We start from the raw sequence: 17,698 nt of genomic DNA, 5'->3' as shown, positions 1-17,698 counted from the left end.
TGAAGGGCATCAAGGTTCAGGCCACAGATCCCTCCTGCCGCCCAGCCCTGTGGATGTGGAGAAGAGGCTCTGTCCAGATGGGGAGGGAGGAAGAGGCTGGATGCCTACTCTGATGAATATTTCTTTGTTTACAATTCATATCTTTATTTATTAAAAAAATTTTGTGTGTTTTATTTATTTTTTAGAGAGACAGCATGAGCAGGGGACAGACAGAGAGAGAGACACACAGGATCCGAAGACAGGCTCCAGGCTCTGAGCTAGCTGTCAGCACAGAGCCTGATGTAGGGCTTAAACCCATAAACCGCGAAATCATGACCTGAGCTGAAGTTGGACACTTAACCAACTGAGCCACCCAGGCACCCCCATATCTTAATTTTAGAAGGAAATTGCCATTTTTATAGCCTCTTTCTAAAAGTAAAGAATTCAGCCGTCATAGTGGGAAGAAAGACAGGCTGGAGTTTTTTGTCTGGATTCATCAGCTGCAGAAGACAGATGCACATGCCAGTAGCTTAAGCCAGAATAGGGAGTTAGGTGAGGGTGCTGTGGGTGCCAGGCGGGAGGCAGGGAGTGAGGGGGGGGTGTTGGAGGTGCGCAAGTGGGAAGCTCTGCAGGAGCCAGTCCAGTGCTGGGACCTTGGGCGGGAATCAGGGATTCACTGCAGCCAGGAGACCCTCTGTGTCCCTTCAAGTCCACAAAAGGCCACCAGGTATGTCCTCTCAGGTCTCTCCTCTGCCAGGAAGCTGCCCATTGGTATCTATTCTCTGGGTTTTGAAAACAGTTTTAAAAAGAGAAGTTTTTGAGTTATACTCTGGACCCAAGGGCAGCATTTTGTAACCTAATCATCTTCTCTTTAAAAATAATGTGGGGCGTGGCGCCTGGGTGGCTCAGTTAGTTAAATGTCAGACTTTGGCTCAGGTCATGATCTCTTGGCTGGTGAGTTTGAGCCCCGAGCTGGGCTCCACTGACAGCTCAGAGCCTGGAGCCTGCTTCGGATTCTGTCTTCTGCTCCCTCTGCCCCTCCCCCGCTCACACTTGATCTCTCTCTCTCTCTCAAATATAAATAAACACTAAAAAATTTTAAAAAGAAAAAGCAACTGCTAATTCATAGAAATTACGACTAGCTGCCTAGAAAAGCTCTAGTAAAAAAGCCAAAGAAGTCTTTCTTGTGATTTCCTCTTTTCTTTTGTAGACCCTCAGAATATATTTGGTCTCATAATATACTGACTATTCTCATGCCCGTTGTGACAGGTCCGCAGGGAGGCACATTTCACTTTCACAAGTGGAAAGAAGATTAACTAGATCTAGTTGGGCAACATTGGTTTTCTTTTTTCTGCATTAGTACAAGCTTCACTAAAGCCAAACTTTCTACTTAGGACCCTTAAGGAAAAGACATTTGAATTTCTTGGGGCTTGCCATTTGTCAAGGGCTGATTTTTTTTTTTTAAATTTCAGGAGTATTTTTTTACAATGGGCATCCAATAAAACAGGTAGAGATCTTGGGAACTGTAATTGGAAGAAGAGAAAAAGAAGCCTTCTACAGTTATGGAGGTAAGAACAATTGTGCCTGACACTGCCTTTATGTGGGAGGACCCCATTTAGTGAAACACTGAATTTGAAGCAACCCCAGCCTTTCAGACCAGCTGGGGACTCTCACAGAGCTTATGCACTTGTCCTTTATTCGGAGCCTCTTAGAGCCACTGACATGAACCAAGTGTAAAGTGATGCAAAAGGTAGGAATGATGCTGATGGATACTGTCACATGACAGGTGATGGGGACTTTGGAGGTAGAAGAATTAAAATAGGACAATCTAGGATCTCTGGATGATCAAGGACAGACACCTGATACCTGAGAGTGTAGCTATCAATAGCTAAGGATGGTAACAAATGTTTATACCAGTACCTTTAAAAATAAAAAAGGCCAGATTAATGTTAAAGTAGACTCTTTAAGAGGAGAGGGAGATATAAAAATAATAAGATTTCTATCTAGAACAGTATTTTTTTTTAATATTTTTTTTTTAAAGACAGAACGTAAGCAGGGGAGGGGCAGAGAGAGGGGGTCAGAGGATTAGAAGCAGGCCCTGTGCTGACAGGGTGACAGCAGCAAGCCCAGTGGGGCTTGAACTCATGAACCTCAAGATCATGACCTGGGCTAAAGTCGGACACTCAACCAACTGAGCCACCCAGGTGCCCCCAGGACAGTACTTTTAAAAAGCCTTTTGGGAGACACCTGGTTGGCTCAGTCGGTGGAGCATGTGACTCTTGATCTCGGGACCGTGGGTTCAAGCCCCATGTTGGGTGTGGAAATTACTTGAAAATAAATCTTTTCTTAAAAAACCAAAAAAACAAAAAAAAACTCTTTGAGTACTCAGGGGTGAATATCAGTTATCAGAAAGTTTCCCTGCCCTGATGGGGATGGAAACCAAATGAAGATTTCTATAATTTGGACAGCAGCAATTAGTATGGTGGGTCTTGATTTTTTTTTTCATTGAGTTTAATGTAAGCATTTTCATCTGTTGCCTTGTGCAGCTCTCAGAGTCTCTGCAGCTAAGAGGCCAACCTAGATATTTAGTGGGAAGCTTAAGTGTGGATGCCAAACCTTTGCTGTAATTGACGTTGTCGCTTTCTGTTGTGTTGCCTTGGATTCATGTTCCTGCTCTCCTTGTGGGGAGACAGAGGCAGTTGGACAAGTTGACTGAGCCCATTTCACTGGCTGTCTATGTATGATAGCTAATGCACAATAAAATATCATTGCATTTTTTCAACACATAGTCCTTTTCCTAAAGATGATGGTCTCCTGCTTATGAAATAACATGTATATGAGGTTCCTCATGCCTTCTGCTTTTCCCTGCATGTATATATTTTTGGACTTCAAAATAGATCATCTTGTCAGGCATCCCCATACTGGATCTCTTCTCTGCTTTATTTTACCAAGGGTATTGGTTCTGTTTTTCTCCAGACAATTCAACAAGTATTCACCAATTTCCTACAACATACTCAGCTGTGGGCAAGTACATTTTCTGTAGTATAATAATATACTTCCTCTCCAAATACCAGTGATGAAATAATTTCAGTTTACAAAGCACTGTACATACATAATTTAGTGTTATTCTCCCCCTAATCATTTGAGATAGTAAGGACAGATGTTCTTTCCGTTTTGGAGATGAGAAAAATAAGGCCCAGGCATTTGGTCAAGGTTCCACTGATGGAGATTTATAGGTGCAATCTATTTACTGACTCCAGTGTGCTTTATAATCTCCATATAATGTGATTTGATTTTCCTCTGCCCCATTAGCTAACCCTACCCCCCATCAACTTCATCTGCTTTTTTTTTTGTTATTTTTTGTTGTTGGGTACGGCATGCTTTATTGTTAGCATAGGAGGCGCCTGGGTGGCTCAGTTGGTTGAGCCTCCAGCTTCGGCTCAGGTCATGGTCTCACAGTTCGTGGGTTTGAGCCGCGCGTCAGGCTCTGTGCTGACAGCTAGCTTAGAGCCTGGAGCCTGCTTCAGATTCTATATCTCCCTCTCTCTCTGTACCCTCCCTTACTCGCACTATCTCTCTCTGTCTCTCAAAAATAAATAAAAGACATAAAAAAAATTTTGTTAGCATAGGTAGAACTGCCCAAGCCCCTCCCCTTCTCATGGGGTCTGGGATGGAAACTGTGTAGAGGTCAGAGATTAAAAAGAAGATGAAGGGGCACCTGGGTGGCTCAGTTGGGCGGCCAACTTTGGCTCAGGTCATGATTTTACAGTTTGTGGGTTTGAGCCCCGCGTCGGGCTCTGTGCTGACAGCTCAGAGCCTGCAGCCTGCTTCTGATTCTGTGTCTCCTTCTTTCTCTGACAGTCCCCCACTCATTCTCTGTTTCTCTCTCTCAAAAATAAATAAAAACGTTAAAAAAAAAAAAAAGTAAAGCTATTAAAAAAAAGAAGAAGATGAAGGCGATCTGTTTGACCCTTCCCCAATAAACATTTTCTTTAAAGTGAATGTTATAAGAACCGGACCCACCTATGGGCTCTGGGAAAATGAAGAGCATCTGAGGGTTGAAGTAATAGAGAGAAGACATGCTTTTGTGACGTTAGCTCTTGTGAGGCCTGTTCAGGGGAGAGCTGCACCCTCCCTGCTGCCCTAGGGCCAGCTTGGCTTTCGGATCACCCACCAGGCCGCCACTCCTTGCCGAACTGGGTCCTGCTCCACCTGACTCACCACAGGCCTGTGCTGGGGTGTTTCCTGTTTCACTGACTCATTCCACTGCTGAAACAAAAGGCCGGCAACCCAGGAGATCGGGGTGGGGAGCACATTGTGCAGCAGTGCAAGGGGGCCCTCCTTCCAGGGCATTCCAGCAGCCAGACCTTACGCTGCCAGGGCGCAGCACCCACTGGGAGAGGTTACAAACCAGAACATCAGAGGGTTTGGTGGCAGTGCCCAGAGCACTTGGCAGCACCTCCAGCTCAGACCTAGAGTCCCAGAGAGGCTGCAGTCAGTGTCCTCACATTTTCTAGAACAAGTTGCTCATGTGCTACTATTTTTTGATTTTACATGATAAACCAAGATTTGACACTGGCCAGAGATAGTGTGCCTAGAAGTGTCAAACAATTCTTTAACTCAGAATTTCCTTATTGATTTATTTTAAGATGATATCATTATAAAATAAAATTTTAAATCAGAGTAAACTTTACTGAAGTACATTAAAGTCATGTGTATCCCTACAAATAAGATAAAAACAATGTCAATGTTTGGGTGAACATCCTTCCTAATACGTTTTACATGTTCCTAATATTGGAAAAAATATATATGTCCTATTTCTTTGAGCTATTATGTATATTTCTTTCTCTTAATATTTCTGAAATGAGGCGTATAGTCGGCATGTTCATTCAACGTGGAGTCCCTTTCCCGTGCTCTGAAAGAAACTGCTGTTATTATTTTAATGTCTTAAAATCATTTGTTTCGAAACACACTATTTAACATTTTATGTGAATTAGATTATATATGAGATTTCTTGGGGCTCTTGGGTGGCTCAGTCAGTTGACCATCCATGACTCTTGAGTTCTGCTTAGGTCATGCTCTCAGGGTTTCATGAGTTTGAGCCCCACATTAGGCTCGTGCTGGCCGCACAGAACCTGCTTGGGACGCTCCCTCCCCCTCTGCCCCTACCCCGATTGTGTTCTCTCTGTCTCTCACAAAATAAATAAACTTAAAAAACACCCTACATACAAATATATAAGATTTCTTTTCTAAAATGAGGCATGGATATCTTTTTTTTTTTTGGCAATACATTTATTTTTAAATTTTAATGTTTATTTTATTTTATTTATTATTTTTTATAGTTTATTGTCAAGTTGGTTTCCATGTAATACCCAGTGTTCATCCCAATAAGTGCCCTTCTCCAGAGGCATTGATATCTTTTAACAGCAGTGAACATAAATCCTCATTATAACTTTTTACCCCCATATGCTATGCCATTGTAATTCATTAAAAATTTTTTCTTTTAATGTCTTATTTTTGAGAGTGAGAGTGCGAACGGGGGAGGGGCAGAGAACGAGGAGACACAGATTCTGAAGCAGGCTCCAGGCTCTGAGCTGTCAGCACAGAACCCAATGCAGGGCTTGAACCCACAGACCATGAGATCATGACCTGAGCTGAAGTTGGTTCCTGAACAGACTGAAGCACCCAACTTCCAGGATTATAAACAATGTTGCAACAAACAGCTTCATACAAGATGTATAAATCTGTGTATTTACTCTGTTTTTCTCCCCATGATAAATTTCTAGAAGTAATCACTATGTCAGGGGATATATACATTTAAAAATTCAACAGGTTTCCTAACTTGCTCTTTAGAAATTTGTTATAAACTTACACTTCCACTAACAGCATGTGAAGGTATCAGTATTTTTTAATATTTCTTATTCTAGTAGTTGAGACATTATTTAAGTTTGTTCTTTTTCTGGTAACTAATGAATTTAGTGTACTAACAAATTTATTGGCCATTTTAGTATCTTTTTTGAATTATATATTCTTTTTCTTTGCCATTTTTTCTCTGGTGATCTTGGTCTTTATTCATTTGTATGAGCTCCTTATATATCAAGACATTAACTAGCCCTACCGTTTGGAAAACTGCTATACAGTATTAATTATTAGTTGGTCATATATACCAGACCTTTAATAATGAGTTCTGATTTTCAGGTCTGCTTAAAGAATCTCTCCCACCAACTATAAGCACAAGGTTCATAAGTACTTACCCATATTTTCTTCTCATCTTTTTAAGTTCACCTGTTTTACATTTAATAAAGTCCATCTAGAATTTATTTTCATATAAGAAGTATTCTTGACTTCTGCTTTCAACACAGATTTAAACCAGCGATAAAAAAATTTGCATTATGTTCTGTATTATATGTGCTTTTATAACAGCCGTGCTGATGATTTTTTAAAAAATCATTAAACCCACTGATCTCTTTTCTGAGTTTTTCAGAAATTAGACAAAGAAAACACCCATCATCCCATAACAAACATTTCCAGTTCCTCTGCAGTTATAAATTCAAGTGCAGTGAGAATTCTGTGTGTGTGCGTGTGTTGCATTAAGGATAAAATAAGTCAAAATTATTTATGTGAGCAAGATGGAATTATTTTCTATCTTGAAAATAAAACTTTGCCCTTCTGCAATATACTTGGCTTCCCTTATATCCCCTGCAGTGTTAAGGACTGGGCGGAAGTTCGTTCACAAAGAGAAGTCCAGGTCAGAAAAGTTGGAGTGCTCTGTCTTGGCAAATCATAGAGCTCATGAGAGAGCAAATGGTGAGAGAAGGCTACCCTCTAAGTGCTTCCCACCACGGACCATACGTCAGCGCTGCCCTGTTTCAGGTTGGGAGACCAAGGCTGCTTTTGCATGTTGTATTCATTGAGATCTTTGTACTTAACTTCCTGAGGACCCCAGTTTTAGAAGAGGTGTAGTCAAGAACCATCAATGCCTTTGGGACCCCTGCGTGACTCAGTTGGTTAAGCATCCAACTACTGCTCAGGTCATGATCTCATGGTCCCTGGGTTCAAGCGCTGTATCAGGCTATGCGCTGATGGCACGGAGCCTGCTTGGGATTCTGTCTCTCCTTTCTGCCCTCCCCTGCTTGTGCGCATGCTCTCTCTCTCCCTTCCTCTCTCTCTCAAAATATATAAGCTTAAAATCATCAGTACCCTTGAGGCAGGGTAAGTGAAACGTTGACTATATCCTGTTGGGCTTGTGTTTTACACCAGCGTGTGCAGACAAGCAGTTTTCATTAGCATACCATCGTGAGAAGTACTTCTAAAAATAGAAGGAGGGGCACCTGGGCAGCTCAGTCAGTTAAGCATCTGACTTTAGCTCAGGTCATGATCTTGCTGTTTGTGAGTTCCAGCCTTGCATTGGGCTCTGTGCTGACAGCTCAGAGCCTGGAGGGTGCTTCAGATTCTGTGTTTCCCTCTCTCTCTGCCCCTCCATTTTGCTCATGCTCCTTTTCTCAAAAATAAATAATATTAAAAAAAATTTTTTTAATGGAAGGAGAGTTTTATAAGGGTTTGTCCAACTAGGCTATTGAAAAATGTCATTTTTTGGTATGGGCAAATGCAGTGACAATGTACTAATTTACTAACAGTGCCCATATCTCTCCTCTACCCTCTTATGCTTCTCTTGCAGTGGATGACAGCACTGGGGTTATAAACTGCATCTGCTGGAAAAAGTGGAACAATATTGAGTCCTCGTCAGGTACTTTTATTTGACATACTCTTCTACTTTTCAGCTAACCAATGGTTTTTACTCAGCGTGGCTCATCAGAACAGCCATAGGGCTAAACTTTCATATTTATCCACTGCTGAATTTTTTTTTCAAGGTTTTATTTTATTTTTGAGAGAGAGACAGAGATCATGTGAGCTGGGGAGGGTCAGAAAGAGAGGGAGACACAGAATCCCAAGACAGGCTCTAGGCTCCGAGCTGGCAGCTGGTTTGACACGGGGTTCAAACCCACGAACCATGAGATCATGACCTGAACTGAAGTCGTACACTTAACCAACTGAGCCACCCAGGCGCGCCATCACTGATGAATTCTGTTGATCCACTTGAAGCACTGTGCCCAGAGCTCTGGCTACTCGGCAGACGGATATCATAGAAGAGCTCGTTGTGTCTATTTCTCCCTTCTCTTTGGTGCTCACTTTTTCCTAAGCCTGCGGGAGTGTGATGTGGTTTCTGGGAGTTCCAGCATTTCATTTTTACCATGGTAGTTATTACAGAAGTCAAGACGTTTTAGCATATTTGCCAGTCAGGTCAGAATCTCCTTGCTCCAGGCATGTCCCTTAACCAAAGAAAATTTGAAGACCTTTCATTGTACATGATGGCCACTAACTTCATGCTGCCATGATCCAGATTTTCTGAAATCTCAAATATACCAGGAATTCTCACATTGATAAGAAGGTATGATAGAATTCCTTTAAAGTTAGCCATTGAATTATATAAACAGAGAAGAAACTTTAAAATTGTATATTGAACACATTGACTATAACTGAAACAGCATTTGGAATTCCTTGAGTATATTTTAATAGTTCTTTTTAAAAAAATTTTTTTATGTCTTTGAGAGACAGAGACAGAGTGAGCTGGGGAGGGGCAGAGAGAGAGGGAGACACAGAATCTGAAGCAGGCTCCAGGCTCTGAGCTGTCAGCACAGAGCCCAATGTGGGGCTTGAACCCATGGACTGTGAGATCATGACCTGAGCTAAAATCAGGACACTTAACTGACTGAGCCATCCAGGCGCCCCTATTTTAATAGTTCTTAAGTAGTTTTGTGAGTTAGGTTTATAATATTAAAAAAAACCATGGGCAGTACTGACGATCATTGTTGGTTCTAGAGGAGCTACAGACACTGGGACCTTGTTTTCTGTTTTATAACGTACACGGCATGGCGCCGTACACGGCGGGGTAATTCACTAACCATGGCCTGCTATGACATCTAACATCCAGTATCTGTCTCCTTCAGTGATACATGGTGCCTTTCCTCTCTGCCATTACCTGTCAGAATCTCAGCTTCCTACTTTGACTATCCCAACCACTGGAATGCTCCTTTGCTTAACTTTCTGACATATTTACGTTTAGAATTTGGCCATCACGCCTGGGTGGCTCAGTTGGTTAAGCGTCCGACTTTGGCTCAGTTTATGATCTCACAGTCTGTGGGTTCAAGCCCTGCATCGGGCTCTGTGCTGACAGCTCAGAGCCTGGAGCCTGCTTAGGATTCTGTGTCTCCCTCTCTCTCTGCCCCTCCTCTGCTCACTCTCTGTCTCTCTCTCTCTCTCAAAATAAAATAAAGACATAAAAAAAAAAGAATTTGGCCATCAGCTTCATATAACTTCAGTATTCCATTTCCTACCTTGGGAACACCTTAACCATTGGCACTAATTGGCTCAGGAAGCTTTGTAGATACGGGGCGCCTGGGTGGCTCGGTTGGTTGGGCTTCTGACTTTGGCTCAGGTCATGATCTCGTAGTTCGTGGATTCGAGCCCTGCATCAGGCTTGCTACTGTCAATTCAGAGCCCACTTTGGATCCTCTGTCCCCATCTCTTTCTGCCCTCCCCCCTTGCTTGTGCTATCTCTCTCTCAAAAATAAAAAAAGAAGCTTTGTAGATTAAAAAAAATATTTAAAAGACAGTAGGTTTTTATGCAGCTGCCTCACAGGCAAGAAGTAAACCTATAAGACAATCAGATATTTGAATTTGCATATATGTCTAGGGTATTAAAATAATTTGCAGATTTATGGTTTTTGTGTTGTCAAAACCTTCAGCCAGAGGTGTTATTTGGATACATATACTTGTTTCAGACCATGGAGTAGCAGACTTTTTCTGAACAGGGTAAGATAGTGAATATTTTCCGCTTTTTGGGCCATATGCTCTGAACCTCAACTATTCAATACTGCCCTTGTAATTCAGATGCAGACATACACAGTACATGTGTGAATGGGCATCGTTGGGCTCCAGTAAAACTTCATTTACAAAAATAGGTTGTGGATGGATTTGGCCCATGGGCTGCAGCTTGTAGACTCCTGTTTTAGACATTGTTTTAATTTTCAAAACCAACTCATTTTTAAAAGAATGATATTAGAAATATTACATAACTCCTATATAGTAATTTTTAAGATAGAATGGCTACTAACACTGAGATTTTTAAAACATTTCTAAGTAGATGAGTAGATGAACAGTCACAGCAGGTAGCCTTAATTGGAAATTGCTTTGAGAATAAAAATGAGAGGGTAAAAGTCCAAGGAAAAATCTGGAAAATTATTCTTGTCGTGTTATATATGAAAGATATTTTTAAATTGTTCCAGACTAGCCCATTCTCTTCTTTTCATTTAATTACCCTCAATTTAAAAGCTTTCCCCTGGAAAGTGGCCAGTGAAGACTAATTTTTTTTTAAACAAAATTTAGCCTGAGTCAAAACCGTGTTCCAGTCCATTAAGGTATGTAAGGATACGATAACTCCTATCAGTGTCCTATTGAGTGTATTATTTGGACTTAGCTTTAGAGATAAGTTAAGAAAGCTTGGCCCTTGATATTAGAATATTAGAGGCAGTTTATCTTCCAGGGTGGAATAGGCTATTTAAAATGAAATTCTGTCGGGCTCCAGCCGTCTCTCGTTGCATTCACTACAGAGCATGAGCCCTTTCAGCGTCCGGCTCACCCTGTAAGTGAACGCGGGGCCTCATTCTCGGGCCAGCCGTCAGTCTGATTATTTCAGCAGTGCTGCGCGAAGCATTTGTTCTCAAGTGTTTTAAATTTAGCCAAAGTAGAAGAGGGCTTGAGACATAGGAACACAGATGGAATAACCTTTTAAAAAGTAATACTTGGGGTATTTTCTGAAGAAACCCAGTAAGCTGAGTAACATTAATGCTGATTGCGTCTAGATTCCTAGGTGTTGGTTACTGGATACACAGAGTGCTCCGTGCTCTCTAGGTTGCCGTTTCCCTTGGTAGAGTAGATGTGTTAAAAGAAAAGTAATGCCTTTGCTCTTTACAAAGCCACAGTGATCTAAGTTGCATTAGATTAAAAAGCGGAAAATGTAATCACCAGGCTAAAAGAGAGATTTGTTCACTCATTATAGGAACGCTAATATATGACAAACCTAAAATAAGACAACAGCAGGAAATAAATCAGCATTTAGTGAATGTTGTTGGTTCAGGTAGAGGAAAATATTTTCCAAAGAGGAAACTGTGATTCCTGTCTTACATGGCATGATGTAAAGAAGATGGAGTTATATATCTATTGTGTAAACATGGGGGTATGCATGTTGAGGTCTCATAAGTCCCAACTGTTAAAGCACCAGACACTATCATCAGGTGACAGTGGGATAGACTGAAGATCTTCTCACACTATTATGTAGTAAAATAAAATCAAATGAGAAAAGAAAGCCATAGACAAGCCGTGGAATGGGACTGGGACAGGGACAGGGGGTGGGGTGTGTAATCAGCATAACTGATAAAGCTTCCCCCCAAAATGTTCAGATGTTAACATAAAGTATACAATTGATGTGAATTATACATTGAATGCACAAGACGATTTCTTATACATAAAGAAATACAGAGAGTAGATCATCTTATATAAAAACACATAGCCTGTCTGGTAGTTTAAATGCAAAATAGGGGCACCTGGGTGGCTCAGTCGGTTAAGCTTAGTCTGACTTCGGCTCAAGTCATGATCTCACCATTTGTGGGTTCAAGCCCTGCATCAGGCTCTGTGCTGACAGCTAGCTCAGAGCCTGGAGCCTGTCTTCAGATTCTGTGTCTCCCTCTCTCTCTGACCCTCCCCTGTTCACACTGTCTCTCTCTCCCTCTCAAAAATAAAAATAAAACATTAAAAAAATAACTTAAAAAAGCAAAATAAAACATCTGGAACCATGTATTAGGAGCTGGCTACAAGCGTGTGTGCACGCTCTTGTACAAGAGAATGGTTTGATGTTTTTTTCTGGCAAACGTTCTGACAATATGTAATGAGCTTAAGCCTGTTTTGTATTTTTCTCTTCAGTAATTCCCAATTAAAGACCCCAAAGAAAACAAAATAATTTTGTCTAAAGGGCTTAAGTATTCATTTTTACAAATAGCCAACATTTATAGACTTTCCTGTGGATCTGACATTGTGCTGATAAGCTCATGGTGCGTAAGGGTTAACTTAGATCATGTACAACAACGCTGTGTATGAGGTGGACTCCATTGTTGTCCCCATTTCATAGTTGAGGAAACTGAGGCGCAGTGAGATTAAGCAGCCTGCCCAAGGTCCCACAGCTAGTAAGAGGCCAGCTGAGATCTCAGCCAGGTCTGTCTGACTCTGTTACCCAAGTACTGATCTCTAAGCCCCATCCAGTGCTAGTGATATAAAACCAAAATAAAAATTATTAAAAACAAAAAGGGGAGGATGAAATATTTAATGAGACTAAATTAACTGTGGCATATTAACGTGACAATGCTCAATTATAATGTAAAATGCTAGAATTGTATAGATTCTGTTGGATATGTGTTGTATTCGAACTTATGCGAGGCAGAAAATGAGAACACAGAAATGTTTACACACACTAGCTGTAACTGGAGAATGTGAGTATGCTCAGGGAAAGCAGCAGAGAATAAAGAATAAGCAGGAATGGGGCGCCCAGGTGGCTCAGTCGGTTAGGCAGCCAACTTCAGGTCAGGTCAGGATCTTGCAGTCCGTGGGTTCGAGCCCCGCATTGGGCTCTGTGCTGACAGCTCAGAGCCTGGAGCTTGCTTCAGATTCTGTGTCTCCTTCTCTCTCTGCCCCTCCCCTGTTCATGCTGTGTGTTTCTCTCAAAAATAAAATAAAGGTAAAAAATTAAAAAAAAAAAATAGAAGCAGGAAGGTACTAGAGTCAGAGACTCCTCAGGTTAAAACTCCAGGTTGGTTGCTAACTAGTTGTTTTATTTGGGGGAAGTTGCTTGACCTCTCTGTGTTTCCTCATCTATAAAATGGGGCAAATAATAAATAGGTGTAGTTGTGAGGCTTAGAAGTGCTAATTTCACGTAAAGTCCTTAGAACAGCATCTATAGTACCCAAATACTCACAGCTTTGCTCATTATTATTATTTAACTATTACAATTGGAAATTAAGGTGACAGAAACTATTTAGAATTGAATATGCATTGGATTCTTTTCAACATGCAGTTGTATGAGAAATGGGGGGGGAAGGATTACCCCAGTTACTCAACAAAGAAGAGAGGTGAGAGAGTAAGAGATTGGAGTGTTGAGCACCTTCCTGGGAAATCAGCCTGAGGCACATTTGCCTTCCCCATAAACAGAACTGCAAATGAAGACTGAGGCCCTCTTTCTCCTGTGCCAGATCTGTCTTCCTGCAAGCACACTTTAATTTTTTTTTAATGTTTGTTTATTTTTGAGAGAGAGAGAGAGAGAGTACGTGAGTGGGGAGAGGGACAGAGCAAAGAGGGAGCCACAATCCAAAGAAGACTCCAGGCTCCTAACTGTCAGCACAGAGCCTCACGCGGGGCTCGAATTCACGTTCTGCAAGATTATGACCTGAGCCGAAGTCAGATGCTTAACCAACTGAACCACCCGAGTCTGCAAGCACACTTTAAAGAGTTGTTTAGAGCTGTAGCCACCAAACCCAGCTGAACGCATACAGAATCCAGCTCAGGACCGTGTAGAGCCCTTTGCCCGCACTGGCGATGCGGGGGTAGGAGAGAAAACCGAGCCAGGCCAGAACCCTCCCACTTGGATTTATCAGGCCTTCTAGTCTCCCTTCCCTTCACCCTTAGGTCTTCTATTCAGCAGAGACTTCAGAGGGTGACATAGATTTTGTGAGGTAGAGCAACTAATCAGAAGTAGAATGAATAGATATCTTACGTTGGTCATGTTGGTCTTTCCCCAAAAACTACCTCTCAAATGTGGTGGAGTGATTGTGTTATGAATTTGTCTCTTTTCTTCTGTCCCTAGCAACAACAGGTGGTCCAACTATAGGGGAGCTGAACGTAACCTCACAGCTTAAGAAGCTGCAAGAGACCATTGAGCAGAGAACAAAGATAGAAATTGGGGACATTATCCAGATCAGAGGTTATATCCACACATACAGAGAAGAACGAGAAATTCGTGTCACTACTTACTGTAAGCACAAGTAATTTCTACACAATTGGTTGTTATTCTGGGTGTGTGTCCCGTAAACTCTGGGCTAGCGAAAAGTCAAACTCCTAAAAAGTTCAGATTAAAATATGTAACTCTGGGAAATTATATTTCATCACATGCTTTCTTTAGGAAAGCGGCATTTCTTAACTTTATTTTGAACGGAGGTAACTACAAATTGGGGAGGAAAACAAATGATTTATTATATATATCTGGCAAATTTATTTGGGCAACATGATAGAGTATAAAGTACTTTGAAGTTCTGAGTATCAGTCTATTTAGGGCAGAGTATTCATATTCTATAAAATGATGGAGATTTATTAAACACCATTGAGTCCATTAACTTGAAGGAAAACAGCTAATCAGAAATATGACAGTCCCACATCCTCTGAGTGATACCCTTTGCAGTGCTCTGGTTGATCTTGGCTTGGAAATCCCCAGGCCATCCCCTGTTGTCTGCCATTGCAAGAGAGGAATGAATAAGCAAACGTACATTCCCCGGTTCCCGTCTGCGCCTGGCCAAGCCTGTGATGCCTGGGGCATCGCATGCCCTCTTGAAGGATAACTAGGAATCGTTTACTGCATCTAGAATGTATGATCCCTGGGCACACATGGGGAAGGAGATCCACTGGGCACTGAGCAGCAATTTGGACCTGGGAAAGAGCTGATCTCATTATAATTTCTCTGGCACATTTTCCCCCATGGCTTGTTAGATAAAGTGGATGACCCAGTATGCAACATTCAAATTGCAAGGATGCTTGAGCTGCCTAGTATCTACAGGAAAGTTTATGACCAGCCTTTCCAGAGCCCAGCCCTAGAGCAAGAAAGGTAAGCTGTGGCCTTTCACTGCTAGAGATGTGACAATGGCAATAGGCCAAGCAGTGGGATCCCACATGCGGGAATGGCCTGGGTTCAAATCCTGAACCGTCTACTTCTTCACTGAGGACCTCTGGAGAAGTCTACTTACTCTCTGTATGCCGTAATTTTCTTATCTGCAAAGTGAAGATAATAATAGTACAAATATTCTAAGGTTGTTGTGAGGAAAATGTACATGTAATCAGAATCCCAGAAGGAGGGCAGGCAGCAGAGAAAATATATTTGAAGAAATAACGGATGAGGTTTTTCCAAGTATGCAGAAAACTGTAAAGCTCAATGAGCCCCAAGGCAAGAAACTTCAAGAAGGCTGCCAAGAAATGTCACAATCAAAACACTACACTGTGACACGTTATAACAAAAAACTATAAAAAAATGATACCCGTCATTCCTAACCAGGGATGATTTTACTCTTTTGTGCAGAGGTGAAAAAGAACCAGGAGGAGCAAGAGTATATTCATGCTCATTAGTATGAATTAGTACTCATTCATACTCAAGAACCTTGAGGGGAGCCAGAAAACTAATAACAGCGGCTGCCTAAGGGTGGGAACTGAAACAGGATAAAAAGGACACTTTTCACTGTTTATACTTTAATTTTTTTAATGTGTATATTACATTTTAAAAAAGCTGGTATTAACAAAAAAACCGGGGCACCTGAGTTGGTTGAGTGTCCATCTGACTCTTGGTTTTAGCTTGGGTCACGATCATGTGGCTCATGGATTCGAGTCTTTCAAGTCTCGTGTCAGGCTGTGCATTGGTTGCATGGAGCCTGCCTGGGATTCTTCCCGCCCCCCGACACTCTCTCTCAAAACAAAACTTTTAAAAACCCCGAACTATAGGGGTGCCTGGGTGGCTTAGTCGGTTGAGCGTCCGGCTTCGGCTCAGGTCATGATCTCACAGTTTATGGGTTCGAGCCCCGTGTCAGGCTCTGTGCTGACAGCTAGCTCAAGCCTGGAACCTGCTTCGGATTCTGTGTCTTCCTCTCTCTTTGACCCTCCCCTGCTCACACTGTCTCTCTCTGTCTCTCAAAAATAAATAAAAAAACATTAAAAGTAAATAAATTAATTAAATAAATAAATAAAACCCCAAACTATAGACCTGGAAAAAGTAAAGAGTGAGAGTGTCCTATCTCCTGCCTCAGTACCATTCCCTGGAGGTTAGCACTGTGCATAGATTGATGAGTATCCTTTTAGACTTTTTTGTTCTTTGCATATACAAGTATGAACATTCACTCATGTATTTTATGGGTTTTCATTTGCTTTTTTTCAAAAATGGAACTGTACATATATATGCTATTTGGCAGTTTGACCTCTTTTTTCTCCAAAGTCTCACGAATATCATAGTTCCTGTAGCCCTGCCTGATCGTTTTAAACAGCCACACAGTGCTCACTACATGAATTGCCCTTTATGTCAAAAACAAGCATTATTATCGAATAGACCAATTACCAGTAACAGATTTGAATCAGTAATCAAAAACTCCCAACAAACAAAAGTCTAGGACCAGATGGATTCACAGGTGAATTCTACCAAACATTTAAGAAAGAGTAATGTCTATTCTCCTCAAACTATGCCAGAAAATAGAAGAGGAAGGAAAGCTTCCAAATATATTATATGAGGCTGGCATTAGTCTGACACTAAAACCAGACACACTACAAAAAACTATGGGCCTGTGTCTCTGATGAACATGGATATAAAAATCCTCAACAAAACATTAGCAAACTCGGGGTGCCTGAGTAGTTCAGTCAATTAAGCAAACATCTGACTCTTGATTTTGGCTCAGGTTATGATCTCACGGTTTATGAGTTTGAGCCCCACATTGGGCTCCACACTGATAGTGTGGAGCCTGCTTGGGATTCTCTCCCCCTGCCCTGCCCCTCACCTGCTCCCTTGCTTTCTCTCTCAAAAATAAATAAATAAACTTAAAAAAAATTAACAAACTACATTCAGCAGTACATTAAAAAGATCATTCAACCATGATCATGTTGGATTTATTCTGGGAATGCAAGGATAGCTTAATATTCACAAATCAATCAAGATGACCCACCACACCAACAAAGGATAAAAATCACATGGTCATATATGAAAAAACCCCAGCTAACATCCTACTCTTTGGTGGAAAACAGAGATTCTCCTCTAAGATCAGGAACAGGACAAAGATGTCCACTGTTGCCACTTGTATTCAACATAGTATTAAAAGTTCTAGCCACAGCAGTCAGACAAGAAAAATAAATAAAAGGCATCCAGATTGGTAAGGAAGAAGTTAAACTGTCACTCTTTGCAAATGACATGATAATATACATAGAAAATTTTAAAGACTCTACCAAAAATATTATTAAAACTGATAAATGAATTCAGTAAAGTTGCAGAACACACAATTAATACACAGTTGTAGTTTATACGCTAACAACAAAGTAGCAGAAGGAAAAATTAAGAAAACAATTCCATTTACTATTGCACCAAAAGGAATAAAATACCTAGGGATAACCCTAACCAAGGAGGTGAAAGACCTGTACTCTGGAAACTGTAAAACATTGATGAAAGAAATGGAAACATGGAAAGATACTCCATGCTCATGGATTGTAAGAATTAATGTTGTTAATTATGCCTCTACTACCCAAAGCAATCTACAAATTCAATGCAATCCCTGTAAAAATGCTAACAGCAGTTTTCAAAGAACATGTAATTTTAGAATTT

At 41.2% G+C, this 17,698-nt stretch overlaps 1 protein-coding gene across 2 annotated transcripts in view; it reads left to right on the top strand.

The window, feature by feature from the left end:
- STN1 (STN1 subunit of CST complex) overlaps positions 1–17,698 on the top strand; it is a 67,026-nt gene that overhangs the window by 26,463 nt on the left and 22,865 nt on the right. For both annotated transcript variants that reach the window (XM_029932521.1, XM_029932522.1), the window contains exons 3-7: positions 1,452–1,547; positions 6,685–6,852; positions 7,658–7,726; positions 13,949–14,116; positions 14,845–14,959. In XM_029932521.1, coding sequence (XP_029788381.1) covers positions 1,452–1,547; positions 6,685–6,852; positions 7,658–7,726; positions 13,949–14,116; positions 14,845–14,959 — 616 coding nt within the window. The remainder of the gene's footprint in view (positions 1–1,451; positions 1,548–6,684; positions 6,853–7,657; positions 7,727–13,948; positions 14,117–14,844; positions 14,960–17,698) is intronic.

The sequence above is a fragment of the Suricata suricatta genome, chromosome 2, assembly GCF_006229205.1.
Source record: "Suricata suricatta isolate VVHF042 chromosome 2, meerkat_22Aug2017_6uvM2_HiC, whole genome shotgun sequence".
Lineage (NCBI taxonomy): Eukaryota > Metazoa > Chordata > Mammalia > Carnivora > Herpestidae > Suricata > Suricata suricatta.
Note: the sequence above shows the minus strand (reverse complement) of the source record. Positions and strands in the feature narration are given on the sequence as shown.